Source organism: Polypterus senegalus, chromosome 11 (genome assembly GCF_016835505.1).
Source record: "Polypterus senegalus isolate Bchr_013 chromosome 11, ASM1683550v1, whole genome shotgun sequence".
In the NCBI taxonomy this organism is placed as follows: domain Eukaryota; kingdom Metazoa; phylum Chordata; class Cladistia; order Polypteriformes; family Polypteridae; genus Polypterus; species Polypterus senegalus.
In genome coordinates this window covers 62371199-62388979 of record NC_053164.1, presented here as the reverse complement: position 1 = coordinate 62388979, position 17781 = coordinate 62371199, and the positions used below count along the sequence as shown (strand labels likewise).

General features: G+C 37.4%; 1 protein-coding gene across 1 annotated transcript; it reads right to left on the bottom strand.

Moving 5' to 3' along the window:
* Nucleotides 1-13214: 13214 nt before the first annotated feature.
* rps18 (ribosomal protein S18) lies at nucleotides 13215-17707 on the bottom strand. The gene is made up of 6 exons (XM_039768812.1): nucleotides 17597-17707; nucleotides 16487-16585; nucleotides 16302-16388; nucleotides 13954-14055; nucleotides 13513-13604; nucleotides 13215-13325 (listed from the first exon to the last, which is right to left on the bottom strand). The coding sequence occupies exons 1-6, from the start codon at nucleotides 17597-17599 to the stop codon at nucleotides 13250-13252; spliced, it is 459 nt and encodes a 152-aa protein (XP_039624746.1). The 5' UTR covers nucleotides 17600-17707; the 3' UTR covers nucleotides 13215-13249.
* Nucleotides 17708-17781: the final 74 nt, after the last annotated feature.

The following is a 17781-nucleotide window of genomic DNA, read 5'->3' as shown; positions in this document are numbered from 1 at the left end:
TAAAGTACAATACACAGAAAAACAACCAAACTGCAGGCCTTGTGGATCTATTTAATCTTGGTCTATCAGGAAGATGGCTCATCCATTTGAGCACAGATATACTAGCTCTGCGTCCTGCCAGTTGAATATTTTTTTCTGTTTATTCAATGGACACCGTGATAAAACTCCCTCTACAAGCAGAAGCATTCCATGGCACTCCAGGCCTTTAACTATAATTAAAAGGCCACATCTTCAACTCAACCCACTGACAAGTCTGTCAGAAGAATTCAACCAAGAATTTTACATTCATTTTTGTAAGTGTGCTCCCTAGTCTTTTTTCAAGGAGTTTTACGAACACCTGTGAATTCCAGGGAGGCACATTACGTGCTTGCATCTCCTTCTCTCTTGCTGTTCTCTCTGTCTCATTCGTTTCCTTCCTTCTCCATAGCAATCACTGTGAGCCCATTCTGGCATGTTGTAGGAAGGTTCTTACTGCTGGTGTGTTTGTGTGTCTCTTTCTCTCTCTGAAACTATCCACATGACTTAACCCTGCCATTTGTTATCCTGATCAAACATTTTTCTTCCTGGAAACCTTGGGAAATGATTTCATTTCAAGACTGAGCACCCACCAGCAGAATAAACAGCAAGCCAGAAACCAAAGCTGAATAGAGCATTACAAAAATCACTAACTATAAAGTGAAAATATTACCAACTGCCTTTTTGCCTGCAGTTCATCACTCACAATCAAATTAGTCCTACAAATTTAACATTTTCCAACAGCACTCAAGGCTGTGTTACCCTGTGCACCTAGTGATCTCTGTCTTGTTTCCATGCCCATTTGTTGTCCATATTCTTAAACAAGAAGTATGTTTATTCATTTGGAGCTAAAACTGCAGGAAAGCAGCTGGCCAATTAATACCTGTTCCTTTATTTTTAAACACTATACTAATAATGATCTAGCACTATTGTTGACTTTTCTACTTTATTCAGTGAATCACACGTGTTTCAATGCACACTTCAGTTCTCATTCTAAGGTACTCTCATTGATCTTAGTATCCAAAAGGCAGATTCTGGGACCAGATATGAGGGACATTTAAAAAGTTTACGCACTTTTATATTTTCATTGGAAATGGTGAATGCAGGAATAGTAATTGGGCATTAAAAAGTTGGTACGACACAGTGAAAACTGCATCGTAAAAAAGTGACGTAATTCAGCGTTTCTCATCCTTTAAGTATTTGTGACCCGAGTTTTCATAACAGGTTTAATCACACCCCCCAACATATTTTTGAAATGTAGGTGCATATTTTATTATACCTACTTAACTTTTATCGACATTTATCTAACTCTATATTTATTGTTCTAGTATCAGAATGTAGTTTATGTTAATTTGTTTTGGTTTCAACAGATGTTTTTGTAATATTTTTGATTCTTGTTTTCTTTTTTTCACATCTTTGCGCCCCCCTTTTTGTTACTTCGTGCCCCCCCCACAGGTTGAGAACCACTGACGTAATTTGTTTTTCAAATCCTTAATAATAAAGTTAAAAACAAGTGCGGAAACCTTTTGAAAGTCCTTCGTAATATGACTGTAAATTCAAAATAAATTTCTAATAATGATGCTTACTACTTTTTTCTATTCAATTCAATTACATTTTTTACTTTCTTGTCCATACTGGAGGCATCAGTGGAAATATTTGGCTAACATAGGTCATCATTGTTGTGCAATGAATTGTTGACTCCCTAGAAAATATATGATTTGTGTCCAAGGTAGTTACTGAAAAAGGAAAAAGACATCACAGAAGAGCAGAATTAATACTACTGAGTTTCATTTTGAGGTAAACCATCAGGTATCTAGTTTAGCACATACAGAAAATCCTGTGAAAGTGCTTCACCTGAAAATAGTTACTGGAGACTGTCTAGAGAACAGTATTAAAGATAGATGTGGAAACTACCTGCTTGAGTCATTCAAAACCTAGCTGAGTGATTTTCTGAGCCAATATTGATTTAGCTGTTTCAGCAGTAAACCCTTGCATGAATGGGACTTTCAACAAGCATTATTACATCTAACACTATCACTATATATATACTATAAGTGTTACGGAGGATGGATGGGCATCTTGACTGGGAAGGAGGATAATTTCTTGCCCAACCAGGAGGCCATTATGAAAGGACTGTGGGATTGGAGACAAAACCAGACCATAACACCTTGCAATCTGTGTCCTGGCTGGGCACATGGAATAATGGATGGACTGGGTGAAGGTGGATACAGGGAGAAATGCATCCCCGCACACAGAAGGTGGCAGTTTTCCTCTAGGCTGGTCCATGTTAGGATACCCATAGGGATGGATGGGAATTGGGTGCAGAAGTGCAGCCTAGTGGGGTTCTTTGGGTGCTGGTAGAGGGTGCTGCCTTGGGAGGACAACACTGGTTTCCACATGACCCAGAATTGCTCCCAACAGACAATGCAGTGGCAATTGAAATATTCCTAGGTCTGACATAAAAATGAGCCCACCACCTCACCTCAGCAAGTCAGAGTTGGGATGCAGCAGTTAAAATAACTGTGTTATAATTGTGGCATTTGTGGCTGTGTATACTGGAATTGAGGTTGGTGAAAACAAAAATCTATTATTTTTAAACCGGTGTTGTGTTGGGTGATATTGTGTCTTAGGTTCAGGGCTCAGTGGCACACCTTTGTAGTTACAATACAATATATATTTATCAAACCACAAATAACCGTAACTGTCCAAAGTATTATTGAAACCTCTTCCCCAAACACTTTATTTCTTTTTAAACAAATTTCTAATATTTACTTATTTTTAATTTTAATACTTATATATCTCATTTATATATATATATATATATATATATATATATATATATATATATATATATATATATACAGTCATAGTCTGCTGCTCACCACAATAGTCATAGATCAATACAACATGGCTTTCAGCACACACTGCAGGGGTCAATTGTTTTGCAGTCCAGGGATACTGAACATCTATGGCACCTTCTGTCGTTTTTATCCCCTTTTTCTTCTGTTTTTGTTACAGGTGATATAACTTGTGCTGTTTTACTCAGTGCTTACTTCCTCCTTGACTGAGCTCAGCCCCTCTACAAATCCTGTGCAGTACAGTAACACTCTGCACAGCCTAACTCTGTGTTGTTGTTGTTCATTGTTTGTCTCCCTACTGGGCGCCTCCCAGTTTCTCTCTGACTCTATCAATGACACAACTCTTATAAGGGCTGACTTTGTTGATAAACATCATGTCATTTCTCTTCTTATCTCTTACCGCTCTAAATTCGTAAATGCCTGCATAAAAAGTAACACAACAGAAATGCAGCTGTAATTAACATACATAGATACAAAGAAATCTTGAAAAAAGTAGGTTTTGTTGAAGTGCTGTTTACAAATGCAGCACTAACAACCCTATATGTTTTAGGCGAATAAATGATCAAAATAAAGTAATTTTAATCTGTTTTGGCATATTATTGGCATTAAATTAGTTTGGATGAAATGAATGAGGTATACCAGCAGAACTGCGTCCATATTACGTCATATGACCCGGTGACAGCTGCAAACATGACATCATGGGTCGCTAGAGACACAAGGTACTGTATGTACACCAGGCTTAAAGGGGGAATTCTTTAAAAGCAATGGTACAGAAAATGCATTCAAATTAATTTTAGTAACACTGAAGAACAATTATAAAATCAAAGAACATTTTGTGTCTTGTTAAAAAAACAGCTAGTCATTTTTCTTAAGCTAAATTTTAATCTACATGCTGTTTTGTTTAGACACCAAGTGAAAATGTATAGCCACTTGGAAATAGATCATCAAATGGCCTATTTCAATTCCTTCTCATTTATCTCCTAAATATTGCTCTGTCACACAATAATAAATGAAAAAGTAAATATGATCCATTTTAATTAATCTGCAGTGGCAACATTTACTAATAGACCCTATTTCCAATTACCCTTGTAGCAGAAGAAAGTGTACTTTGCAATACACAAAGTATTCTGCCATTTTCTTTTCAGTGCTTTGTTTTAATACATATGAACACATTTATCTGTTTCTACCAGGCCTTGGTTACAGTTACAGAAATCTGAATTCTTATCTGACCACTTGCAGGAGCTGTTAAACAGGTCAGTACAAATGATTTGCCCTGGGCTTTCTTCCTCATCTCATCCTTTTCACCATTATCAGGTCTGTGTTGTGATCTCAACACATCACCTCCCTTTATCCAAAAATACTTATGTTTACTTTTTAATTGGTTTCAACAGTGAGGACACATTTCTCATTCTTATTTTGCACGATTGTCAATTGAACCATTTTGTTTCTAAGATTATAAACAAATTACCAGATGCTATGAACTCCCTGATCCCTTCAAGTAAATTAATTTGTGGGGTCCGCTTTTGTAATAAATAAGATTCAAGTTTTCAACTGTTCTTACCATTTCTATTATGATTGTTTTTAAGAAAGCTTCACCACTTAATAGCTCATGTGTGGCGAGTGTACTGGTGCAAAAATGGCTGCCCTCACAACATCCATTGGGATGGTACACATTAATGCTATTAGTATTAGTATTATTATTATTTGTTTGTTCTAGTGCTGTTTTTTTCTTTAAAAAATGTAAAGTTTAAATGCCTGTCTGAACATGATAATGTCATGCATCACCAAAGGCTCATTGTGAAACAATGCATAAAATGGCTGTGCCCTTTGAAAACATACAACTAATAATGCTAATATCAAGGCATTAAATTAAAGAATACAGAACGTCAATGATAGACACTAAAGTTTTTACACCAAATGCTTGATGGGCAGATTATAAGTATAGAATTGAATGCACCTATGCAAGAATTTTACCTTAAAATTGCTTTCTTTTGACAAATGAAGACTTTACGGCCAGTTAGTAAATTTAAATTTCTATTCCGTTTACAGTTTTCTTAAGTAGCGCACCCATATCAGTTATTTTTTATAATTCATTAGTCAACATCATTTTAATGCATCAAGTTTTGTGATATTTCTAAAATGCAGAAACTAAATTTACTTTTATCACAATGTGAAATACACTCTGAATGGTTCTTATTCTGTACATAAACCTACAGGCCTGGAAATTTCACAAATGTAGAAAGTAACATGATGTTGGAATATAGAGAGAGCCTAACTCCAAAGTTTATTAGTTTTCTCTTGCATAAAGATCCTAAAATGAAATATATTGCAATACACCCAAAAATATGTGGACATATCTTTCAATATAATGTACATGTGTTGTGTTCAAGTTACATTCCGTGTTTGCCAACCGTTGTAAAGATAACAGGTTTCATTCATCAAAGTGTTCACTACCCAAATCGCTACTCGTGAATCTAAGATGTTTAACAGGCATTCCCTGAATTAAGTTGTGGATTTGCCTGCAAATATTTAGTGGCAGCATCTCTATGAAGTTGTGGATTTGCCTGCAAGTATTTTTTGAAAGCTCAGCCAATGATAAACAAAAATCTAAAGAATTAAGAGGGGTTCCCAAACTTCTTCATATGACTATAGATACACTGCTCACAAAAATTAAAGGAACACTTTAAAGAAACACATTAGATACATCAGATCTCAATATGAAGTTGGATATCTATACAAATAACAAAAGGATGCCAAGTCTTTTAATGGAAATAAAAGTTTTCTGCCTACAGAGGGCTCAATTGTGTAGACACCCTAAACTCAGAGTGAAATGAAGATGTGGCAGGCTAGTCCATTTTTTCAAAAACTTAATATCTGCTACTCAAAATGCTTTTCAGTATCTTGTGTGGCCCCCACGAGCTTGTATGCATGCTTGACAATGTCGGGGCATGCTCCTAATGAGACGACGGATGGTGTCTTGTGGCATTTCCTCCCAGATCTGTATGAGGGCATCCCTGAGCTGTTGTACAGTCTGAGGAGCAACCTGGCGGCGCCTAATGGACCGAAACATAATGTCCCACAGATGTTCTATTGGGTTTAAGTCAGGGGATCGTGAAGGCCATTCAATTGTTTCAATTCATTCATCCTCCAGGTACTGCCTGCATACTCTTGCCACATGAGGCCGGGCATTGTCGTGCATTAGGAGGAAACCAGGACCTACTGCACCAGCGTAGGGTCTGACAATGGGTCCAAGGATTTCATCCTGATACCTAATGGCAGTCAAGATGCCGTTGTCTAGCCTGTAGAGGTCTGTGAGTCACTCCATGGATATGCCTCCAAGATCATCACTGACCCACCACCAAACCAGTCATGCTAAACGATGTTACAGGCAGCATAATATTCTTCATGTCTTTCACATATACTAAGGGTGAACCTGCTCTCATCTGTGAAAAGCACAGGACGCCAGTGGTGGACCTGCCAATTCTTGTATTCTATGGCAAATGCCAATTAAGCTCCCCGGTGCTGTGCAGTGAGCACAGGGCGCAGTAGACATTTGGGCCCTCAGGCAACCCTCATGAAGTCTGTTTCTGATTGTTTGGTCAGAGACATTCACACCAGTGGCCTGCTGGAGGTCATTTTGTAGGGCTCTGGCAGTGCTCATCCTGTTCCTCCTTGCCCAAAGGAGCAGATACTGGTCCTGCTGATGGGTTATGGACCTTCTATGGCCCTCTCCAGCTCTCCTAGAGTAACTGCTTGTCTCCTGGAATCTCCTCCATGCCCTTGAGACTGTGCAGGGAGACACAACCTTCTGGCCTTGACCTTCTGGCAATGACACGTATTGATGTGCCATCCTGGAGAAGTTGGACTACCAGTGCAACCTCTGTAGGGTCCAGGTATCGCCTCATGCTACCAGTAGTGACACTGACTGTAGCCAAATGCAAAACTAGTGAAGAAACAGTCAGAAAAGATGAGGAGGGAAAAATGTCAGTGGCCTCCACCTGTTAAACCATTCCTGTTTTGGGGTCATCTCATTGTTGCCCCTCTAGTGCATCTGTTGTTAATTTCATTAACACCACAGCAGCTGAAACTGATTAACAACCCCCTCTGCTACTTAACTGACCAGATTAATATCCCATAAGTTTCATTGACTTTATGCTATACTCTGATTAAAAAGTGTTCCTTTAATTCTTTTGAGCAGTATATATTACGTATATTTCATTTTTGTAAGGGATAGACATTTTATACACATACCTGTATAGTGTTATTGTATTTGTTGCTATTATTGTGTCATTTTTTGGTAATGCCTAATTGCAAATTTTGATTATTATCTTTATTTGTATTATTATGATGATGATGTCTTTACTGGCTGTTTTGTATTTAAATTTATCTAGCACCCTTCATCACCTTCCTTTTTTTCCAGGGGTGCAGGCATGTTGTGGGCAATGACACCCATTACTGATGACATGGTACTCTGTCATAACTCTACACATAAAGTCATCACACTCGTTATTGAAGTACACACTACAGCATGCGTCTTAACTCTCTATAATAAAATGACAAAATCATGAAGAACATCGCTTATGTTAGATTTTATAAAGAACAGTCTAGTTTAAGAATTTTTTTAATGATTGTTAGGATCTCTGCCCACAATTTTTTTGCTCTTGTAAAAACATTGGGGATCATGGTACTTGAGATTTCCATGCACAAACATCAGCCTATCATTTGACTTTTACTTACTCCCTACAGAAAACTTGTCACCTCTTGGTGTTTGTCCTCTTCTAAATAATACATGTAGTCTTCAAGATTTGTCATTTTCCATTCCAGGCCGTAAAACATGAACATTCACAAAGCAACATGGCTCTTCATAAACCAACAGAGCATAAATCAAAATTAACCACTGCTATATTTAAAGCCAATGGGCATAATATTTGAGAGATGTACACATCCTCAGGTAACAGTGCACAGAACTCCAGTCCACAACAGTCCCGGCTGGGCAGTTAGCTGGGCACTCACACCCTAAATTCAAGTACAGATCCTCCATATGCTGTCAGTCAAATTGACACTTGAATTTTTTGGACTTTTGGGGGTGATACTTTTGGTTTATAGCCAGGGCAGAACCACACCTTAGAGAGGCAAAATGAAAAATTAAAGAAGCTATACAAAGATTAATGTATAAATAAAACATATGGATTAGTGGATAATTTGTTAGGTAGATTGCCCAGAGGGGACTGGGCGGTCTCTTGGTCTGGAACCCCTACAGATTTTATTTTTTTCTCCAGCCTTTGGAGTTTTTTGTTTTTCTGTCCACCCTGGCCATCGGACCTTACTCTTATTCTATGTTAATTAATGTTGACTTATGTTTATCTTTTATTGTGTCTTCTATTTCTCTATTCATTTTGTAAAGCACTTTGAGCTACATTTTTTTGTATGAATATGTGCTATATAAATAAATGTTGATTGATTGATTGATTGATAAATTCGTAATTTCTAGAAATTAAATATTTCAAGTTAGCACTTCACTACCATTTTAAATCTACTGGCAAACATTCAAGGATGTTTTCTGTATAATTATGAGAAATATGGATGACCTGGCGTACATAATACAATTAAAAATACAGTACTTGGTATTAAGCTACTGGATGCAAAGAGCATAAAAATGACTGAATTGAAAACACAAAAAAAAAAAAACCCCAGCACAACAATTATACTGTGATGTGGCCCCTCCATTTCACCCATAGAACAGGCATACATCAAGATTTTTTTCAAGTTCTGACATCAGTAAATCAGGTGCCTTGTTTCTCTTAAGGACTCATTTGTACTATCTGGTTGGAAACAGGCATGAACTGTAAAGTTACACTGTGTAAGAATGGTTGGCAGGTTCATGAACAATCTGTGCTATTTCACTGTGCAGTATTTGTTTTTAAGGACTAAATATACAGTGGCTATGTCCACTGATAGTATTAACTACTGTGCTACTCTGACAAACCCAACACAACTACTTGGATTATAAAATGGAGAAATAGATGAATCAGTCTATAATACAAAAATTTAAAACTTTAAAATTCTCCTTAATAATTAACTACAATTGGGGATCTTTAAATACTTAAAACAGCAGTAATTCAGAGTACAGTACCAGGCCAATGACTTGACTCTCTAGGACACGGTCTACTTCTTTGACATTTTCTCTACACTCCAAACGCAACTATTCCTGTTATAAAGAAAGGCAACCTTAAAGACGGTCATACTTTGACAGGCATTACGCTGGTAAAGTCCATGAGTGGATTAAGGGACGATTAAAGAGGAGGTGGACAGAAAGCTTATAGGTTTTTAAGGTTAATTATCACATGTACATAGTACAGCAAACTCCTGATCAATAAGTAGACCTATCATATCTCAAAAACTTCTGCCTTCCATACTTGAAAAATTTCAGAATCGATTTTACTATTTTAAAACACAAAGGGAAAAGTGATACTTTACAGTAAGAATATTCTGCTGACCAAAAACATTCTCAAATACTTGCTGCGAGTACCTCAAGTTGTTTTGCACTTTGTTTCTTTCCTGTTAGAACCATATTGGTAGCTATACTACTAACAAAAAAAAAAAAAACAAGCCACATACACAAGACATTGGCATTTCTAAACTGGCTGTGTGTTGTGTTTGAACCTTCCTTGTGCACCATAATGCCAGGTCTGGCACTGGTGATGCCGTTCTGGACTATAAATATTTGACAAGAATACTGAATGCTTGAGTATTCTATCAAAATATAAAAACTGGTAGTATGTGAACGATTCGTGTTAGTAACGGATTTTACAGCACTGCTACATCCTCAATGTTTCAGGTGCAAGTGGTTACATTAACATACACTAATGAAGATTGCTTGCATAACCCTAATTTTTAATTTTGAACCTGATTCTTAGGTTAGAACATTATCCACAATTCTGTAAAATTACCATGGATATTGTCAAAGTCCAGGCTTTGTCTCCAACTGTGGTGGATAAGAACCATTTACAAGGCGACGCTTCTGAAATTATGGACACTTCCATTGATGATCAGATAGGTTAGCCAAGCACTTTAGAATGCAGGCATTATAATGGGTGGTCGGGGGGTACAGTAGCATGGCTGTGATGCTGCTCCCTTGCATTAAGGGGTCCCCAGGTCTATGTTCAGTGTAGAGAACTTTATGGCAGGTTTGACGAGGCCCCAGAAAACTGGATATATGAATGGGTATCACACAGGTTTAACTGAAATATTGTTTAAATGTTGGGTTTATGATGTGGTAGTCGGAGAAACGAAAGCAGAATTCAATGGATGTTCTTCCGAGCAGGCTCTCTTTATTGCATGCGTGCTGTCTCTATCAGACGTACTAAACCCCCAGTTCCTATCCATCCTTTCTTTCTCCATATAACCAATCACCACATGATAGACGTCTTCGTGAAATTAAAACTAGTTATAAACCTAAACCTCAGAGTTTTCAGAACGATAAAAAAATCTGTGTTATACATGTTTAATTATGCCATCCATTCAGGGTTGCGCCCATCCCAGCAAGCATCGTGTGCGAGGCAGGAGCAAATCCTGAATGGGGCGCCAGCACATCGTAGGGTGAATATGAGCAACACATACAGTAGCAGAGTCAATAATACATAACAAAACCCCATATCCTACATGACTTTGAAAGGAAACTGAAGCACGCCGAGTAAACCCACCAGAAAAACATGCAAACTCAAGGCAGGGAACACCCGAGACCCCCTTGCTGTGAGGCAGCAGTGCAACCACCACATCCCCACATGCTTTAATACATTTAAAGTTCTGAAAACTCTGAGGTCTAAGTTTATAAGTAGTTTTAATTTCACAGAGACGTGTATCATGTGGCGATTAGTTATGTGCAGAAAGAAAAAGGAAGAATAGGAACTGAAGGTTTAGTATGTCAGATAGACACAGCACGCACGCATGCAAGAAAGAAAGCCTGCTCAGAAGAACATCATTGAATTCTGCATTCGTGTCTCCGACCACCACACCACAAACCCAACATTTGCATATTTCAGTTAAACCTGTGATACCCATTCATATATCCAGTTTTCTGGAGCCTCTTCACACCTGCCATAAAGTTCTTTACACTGAACATAGACCTGGGGACCCCTTAATGCAAGGGAGCAGCACTACAGCCACGCCACCGTGCTCCCCGCCACCCATGTTTAATGCATGCTTTAATACACTTCAGCGTGAAAATGATATCAAGTATTTATCTTTCTGAATGTTCATAGAGCAGGAATACCATGAAGTCAATGTGCAGTGATCACTGCCGCTGCCTCTCAGTGCAAGAGGAAGTCAGTTTAAGAAGCGCGTAGAGATTAACAACTGGGTCAGGGAACACTTAATATAAAGCATTTAATGTGCTACAGTAATTTATGACGGGGTTTGAGAAAATCTAGTAAATTAAACATTCATTTTAAAATGAAGTTTAGTTTGACATTCTACTGACAAAAAACTACAAGAATAAAGTCAACATGTCAACTTTAATCTCGACATTTACTTTTTTCTTCACTGTGTCCGTATTTTGTTTTTCACCGTGGCTCTAATACGCTTCCGTAAAAACCTGACAATGAGAGCAAGAAAAACAAAAACAAAAGCTAAAGGGACCGAGAGTATGATAAAAAACGAAAACAGTCTTTTCAATCGCAATGGCTCAAAGAGCTGCCGTGGGTAAATGCAGACGACACCGACTCCGTTTTTTTGCCAAATTTGCCGTCAGTATCCACTTGTTGCAGACAAAACATCCACATTTACTGGCAAGAAAGTCGACAGAAAAGACACACTACTGTCGCATCAGCTATCTGCGAAACATATTGCCTGTATGTCAAAGCATGAGTTTAAAAGGAAGAAAAGTTGGTTCAATTGAAAAAGCATTTTCTAAAGTTGAACGCTCGGAGATTGAGCGTTATGCTAGCTGTTCAATACTGCTTCTTTAGAAGAGTTTGACCCACTACCAGCTATGGAATTCTGGCTGTCACCTGGAAACAGGCACATCACTCAAAAAAACCTGAAAAGTCATCAGCATCCACTTCTGCAGGACCATCAGTCCAGGAACCGTGCAGTTCAGCTCAAGCAGAAATGAATAGCATTCAGCCCATGCTGTCTGAGATGGTAAAGATTCTTGGGGGAGATGTTTCAAGACAAAAGCTGAAGAACATGGCAGAAAATTAATCAGGACAGTGTTCTGTTATGTAACTGTAATATGTGAAACTAGTGTAGCTATAATAAAGGCATTGTTCATTAGCGAGTTAAAATAAGGGAATCTTTTATATAATGTTCTAGAGCAAGGTGGCAAAATACTACTCCCTGAAAGAACTTTTCAGTTTTAAAATGGAAGTAAGTTTTGGTATCAATTAAAGAGATCAGAAAAAATAAACTATTTTTCACTTTTATTTGTTTATGGGCAAGCGAATCTAACTGGCGGACAAGTGGATTTTCTAAGTTTACTTGTCCGTGGACAAGTAGAAAAAAATTAGATTTCCAGACCCCTGATAAAAACATTTTTCTATTCATTATTGAAGTGACAACATGTGGTATCAATTTTCCTCTTTAAAGGATACTAATACTGAGCATGTTCACTGGATAACTTGCAACAGGTTTTGAATGTTCGATCCTGGCTAAGGACAATCAGTTTAAAAATGGTTACATGATTAGGTTTGATGTGGAAAAGAAATACAAATTTAACCACCAGAACAACTTATGCAATATATTCTTAATGATACCTTACACTGTGGATATACAAATTTAGCAAGTCTGAGCTGACTTAACATATAAAATTATGTTAATGTGCGACTGCAAGAAAGTGCCAGAATATGCACACTTGGACACAGCATAGATCCAGGTTCACAATACAGAATCCCTTGCCTAGCTGTCTGTCCATCCATCCAACTCCTCAAACACCCCACACACTTTTACTCATTTTTTCAGAAAGCTAACAGTTCTGCTTGCAATATGGTGCATAACAAAAAAGCACTACAATTTAAGTTGTGTATGGACAGCAAGTTATCCAGTTAAATTGGCTTTAGAAATTTCTGAAGAATCAGGTCAAACTTGTATTTAAAGGCTATCTAAAGCACAAACAAAATTGGAAGATATATCAACAGGTATTCTTGTATATAATTCAAACTGTAAAATGATTATGCCTTCAAGAGGCCATAAAGCAATTTTTTTTGCAGTGATCTTAGGATTTACTGTATGGTTAAATTATAAACTACATATATTTGAGGATTTCTGAACCATTATGTTGTGAGTAAACCACCAACTTAATACACATTGGAAATGACACTAAAGAAAATGAAAACACAAAGGAGCTGTACTGAATAAACATCCTTTATTGAAAAACCTATTTACTTCTTCTTGGACACACCAACAGTTCGTCCTCTTCTGCCAGTGGTCTTTGTGTGTTGACCACGTACACGCAGGCTAAAAGAGAGAGAGGGAGGGGGGAGAAAAAAAAAAGGGGGTCAATTGCTTAAGTAAAAAAATATAAAATAAAATAAAATTCTTGGCAGTGTTCTAAATCTGTACATTTCAGTTGCCTTATAGAAGACATTATGACTTAACGAATATGAAATTTAAAAATATAGAAAATGGTGTAGAGTTTACATACCCCCAGAAGTGACGCAGGCCTCTATGCGCACGGATCTTTTTCAGTCTTTCCAGATCCTCACGCAGTTTGTTTTCTAGAGAGTTAGCCAAGACCTAAGAGAATGAAATTCAGGAAGACATTTTCAGCTTTGAAAAAAAATATGGAGGTTAATGGGCAAACTGAATGTCCAATTTTAAGTGATTGAGTAAAAATACATTGGCAGTGAATGGCAACATATTATACATTGGTTTTCAGAAGCATTATATTAACATGTACAAAATATAGTAATTCTTACCAGCAGGTGCTAAACATGCAACAAAGTCACTCTTCGTGCACCATAAATGTGCATTACTATCAAAATCTAAGAATTTCACTGTGTATAGGATAAACATGAACCTCAACTCATAATACAGCAGTTATATGAAAAAAGAATTCATAAATTAAGAGGGAACACATTTTTACCTGGCTGTACTTGCCATCCTTGACATCCTTCTGTCTGTTCAGAAACCAATCAGGAATCTTGTACTGCCTAGGGTTCTGCATGATTGTGACCACACGCTCAACCTAAGAAAGCAAGAATTTCACATTAACCGTCAAATTACATACAATGTGGCAATTTAAAACTTTGCCAAGTATGATCCTTTTATCAGTTGGCACTGTATCTTTGTAGAATTATCAAAGCTGCTTCAAAGACCTTCAATTTGCTAAGTATAAGCCAGTATATAAGGCAAGTCACACCATTCAGAGTAACCAGAGTAAGACCGGTTTAGTTTAGTCCAGTACTTGTAAAACTTAAAAATACTGAGAAATTGCTACATATCACTTAATTACTTTGTAGTTCCTTTGTAATGCTACTCCAATTGACATTTCTGGCACAATGCAACAAACAACTTTACACTTGATCAACTTCAAAAATAAGTAATTTCACCAAATGTTTGGAATACTAAGAGCTACAAACATTTATATAGCAAACCATATGCTCTAAGAAAATCATTATGCAATATATTTTTATGCATTGACTAAAGCACAGATGTACAACATCAATAACAGTGGACAAAATGGGATCATCTGTGTCAGATGAAAGCATATCCTTTAGGAAAATGTACAAGTAGTCGCATGCATACAGAGGACCTTTCGAGTGTTTACACTTGGATTGTGGGATATTTTTAGGTTACAGTAGACCGATGCAATATTTCTGAAACTGTCCTGGTGTGATTAGCACAGTTTTTTTCATCATGCATCATTCCATTTTTATTTTATATATCTCAACACTGCTGTTCAACAGAACCAAGGTTAAACTGTATTTATCAAAGGAAACTACACAAATCTATCAACGCATCCCATTGCCAGTGTCAAAAACATTCTGTTAAGCTCGCCTGCTTTAGATATCAAGTCTAAAAACTGTTTTAGGGAAGACTAACTTTTCATAGTACAACTTTCAGTACCAGTTTTACATTCTGGAATACAGAGTTTTCTTTGACAATATGCAAATAAAAAACAACCACACACAGCAAAGTAATATGGCACTTATCACATTTTTGATACTTAAATAGTCCATTATAAATATTATACTACTCAAAGTGGAGCCCATTTCTTCTAGTACATATCTAAACTTTAAAAAAGTTATCACAGACAGTAAACTATACTTCGTTTTGTCTAGTTCAGTTTCAGTGGCAGTATCCAGTACTCAGAGTTAAAGAGTCATCACTGAGGTACAACTAGCAGGTGTTTAAGTAGGCTTGAAAATAAAACCTCAAACATTCAAACTAAGCAACATTTTAGGAATACTTGCATTATGCTGATGGTGTCGCAGATTTCAGTTCAGAGTCAATATATGTATGCCATTCCAAGGCTGAACATTTACTAGTATATTGAGACAAAGTAAAATCTACTCATTTGACAACGGCAGAGCTTGTAACTAAATTAAAACCACCTTGTCAAGGGCAGCATGTACCATGAAAACAAAATTATGACAATCAGCCACATACCATTGTTGTGATTAGAATGTGATTGATAGTGGTGCCACTGCACAATGAAAACTGAACCACAAGACCTCCTAAAGTAAATTTTCCACTTGGATCACCTTTTGTCTTAAAAAGGTTAAACTGCAATTATTTCAGCACCTACAACACAAATCAGCAAAACAAAAACACAAGGTTTCCCCAGAGCAGTCAGGTCTTGCAACAGGGGTACAGACTACAGTTCAGTAGCTGAAGCTACTTTCAAAATTATGCAATAAAAAAACAACCAAAAAAAAAAAAACTTAGGGCTGTCAACAATACATTTTTGTATAGCCCAAAAATCACACAGGAAGTGCCGCAATGGCCTTTAACAGGCCCTGCCTCTTGACAGTCCCCCAGCCTTGACTCTTAAGAAGACAAGGAAAAACTCCCAAAAAAACCTTGTAGGGAAAATGGAAGAAACCTTGGGAAAGGCAGTTCAAAGAGAGACCCCTTTCCATGTAGGTTGGGCGTGCAGTGGGTGTCCACAGGCACAGAATCCACTCCAATTTTAATTCGATCATGCGAGTCACCACTATTTCAGCACACTGTTTGGTTTATTATCATTATCATCACCTACTTCCTTGGGTCTCAGAAGAAGACAGATGGAAAATGAGCGCTGCTGAAAACTACATTATAGCACACTGCACTACAGGTGCAGAACATTACAGGATTAAAAAAAAAGTTCTAAAATACACAACAGCACAAGGCTATTCAGGTCAAAAATTTACTGCAGCAGAACAAGACTGCAAAACAAAACTATCCAAAGACTAAGCATCAAAACTGAAAATGCAAATGAAATACATTTACCTCATCTTCTGTTAATTCTCCAGCCCTTTTGCTCAAGTCAATATCGGCTTTCCTCAGTACCACATGAGCATAACGTCTGCCAACACCCTAAAGAAATTAAATACAAACGTGAGCAGATGAACATTTTTCTCTCATCTGAGGAACAGACAGTAACTGATGACAGGTGAATCAAAATCATCACCCACCTTGATGGCAGTAAGAGCAAATGCAATTTTCCGTCGCCCATCAATGTTGGTGTTAAGAACACGGAGAATGTGCTGGAACTTTTCTGGGATTACGAGACTCTGAGAAAAGGGAAAGTAGTAATCATCAGTTACGTGCATTCGCTTTTTGGCAGCTGTAGTATAATGAGTTTTAACTGAAATTTTTGCAAACACGAGAAAGCGGAAATCTATCCTGTTCTCTAAATAAGATAGACACTTTATTAATCCCAAGGGGAAATTCGCAATTACTATTATTAAATAACTCATTTAATACTAAACAGTAAAAAAAAAAAAATGGAAACCAAAAACTGGTGCAATATACTCCAAAGCAAACCCAACACCCATAACTCGTTCTTGTCATCCATCCTAACCGTGACCCAACTATATGGCCTTCGTGGAATGACAGCGCAGATATACTACCCCTTCTTACCCACTATAGAAAGAAAAATTAAAGGAAACAACACTGTACAGCAGCACTAACTATCCGAAGCACTTCGACTTGCGTCACACGTTTTCGCTGATGGCCCAGGTTCAAATTCGACTATTACCTATGAAAACGTGTAAAATTACTGGCACTACTGATGATACCTAATGCACATTCACTCGTACTGTGCATTGCTTGCGTCCATACACATTTATAACTAACGACATCTGACTTACTCGCTCAGTTTGCCTTCATTATTTATTATAGGTTCCTTCCAAACCAGACGCCGCGTTATCTTTAAAGGCCCACTTGTGTGAACGATTTGGAAATGTTTTTTTTTTTTTTTTACAAAACGTACAACGGTTGAACACTATCAAACAGTAATGGAAACGATCCTTGCAGAATAAAACGTTTGATGCATTTCAAATCAATACGCACTCAAATAAATCGAAAAAAGCGAAAGCTCTTCATAATGTGAAATTCGAGCATTTTCTCAGCCCAGCTTACAGATAAATAATCAACTGAAATAAAAGCATTTTATTATAGTATTCGATTAGTCGGGTACTATAACATTTAACTCAACACATTAACACAAAAAAAAACAACGTAAAGGAGTTCTTTACTCGTGATGTTAGTGGATTTTTTCAAACCAGTCACCAATAACTCACCATCTTGGCGGCTCGACCAGGGGAGAAAAGGAAGAGGCGGTGTTTGCGCGAGAATATAACGGAAATGTGAGTTCAGCGTGTTCCGTCCACAGTCTGTCCGGCTGGGAAACATCAACTACCTTCTGCTGAGATTCAAATAACAATTACCAAAAATTCAGCATGATTTACTTTCCAATAAATACATA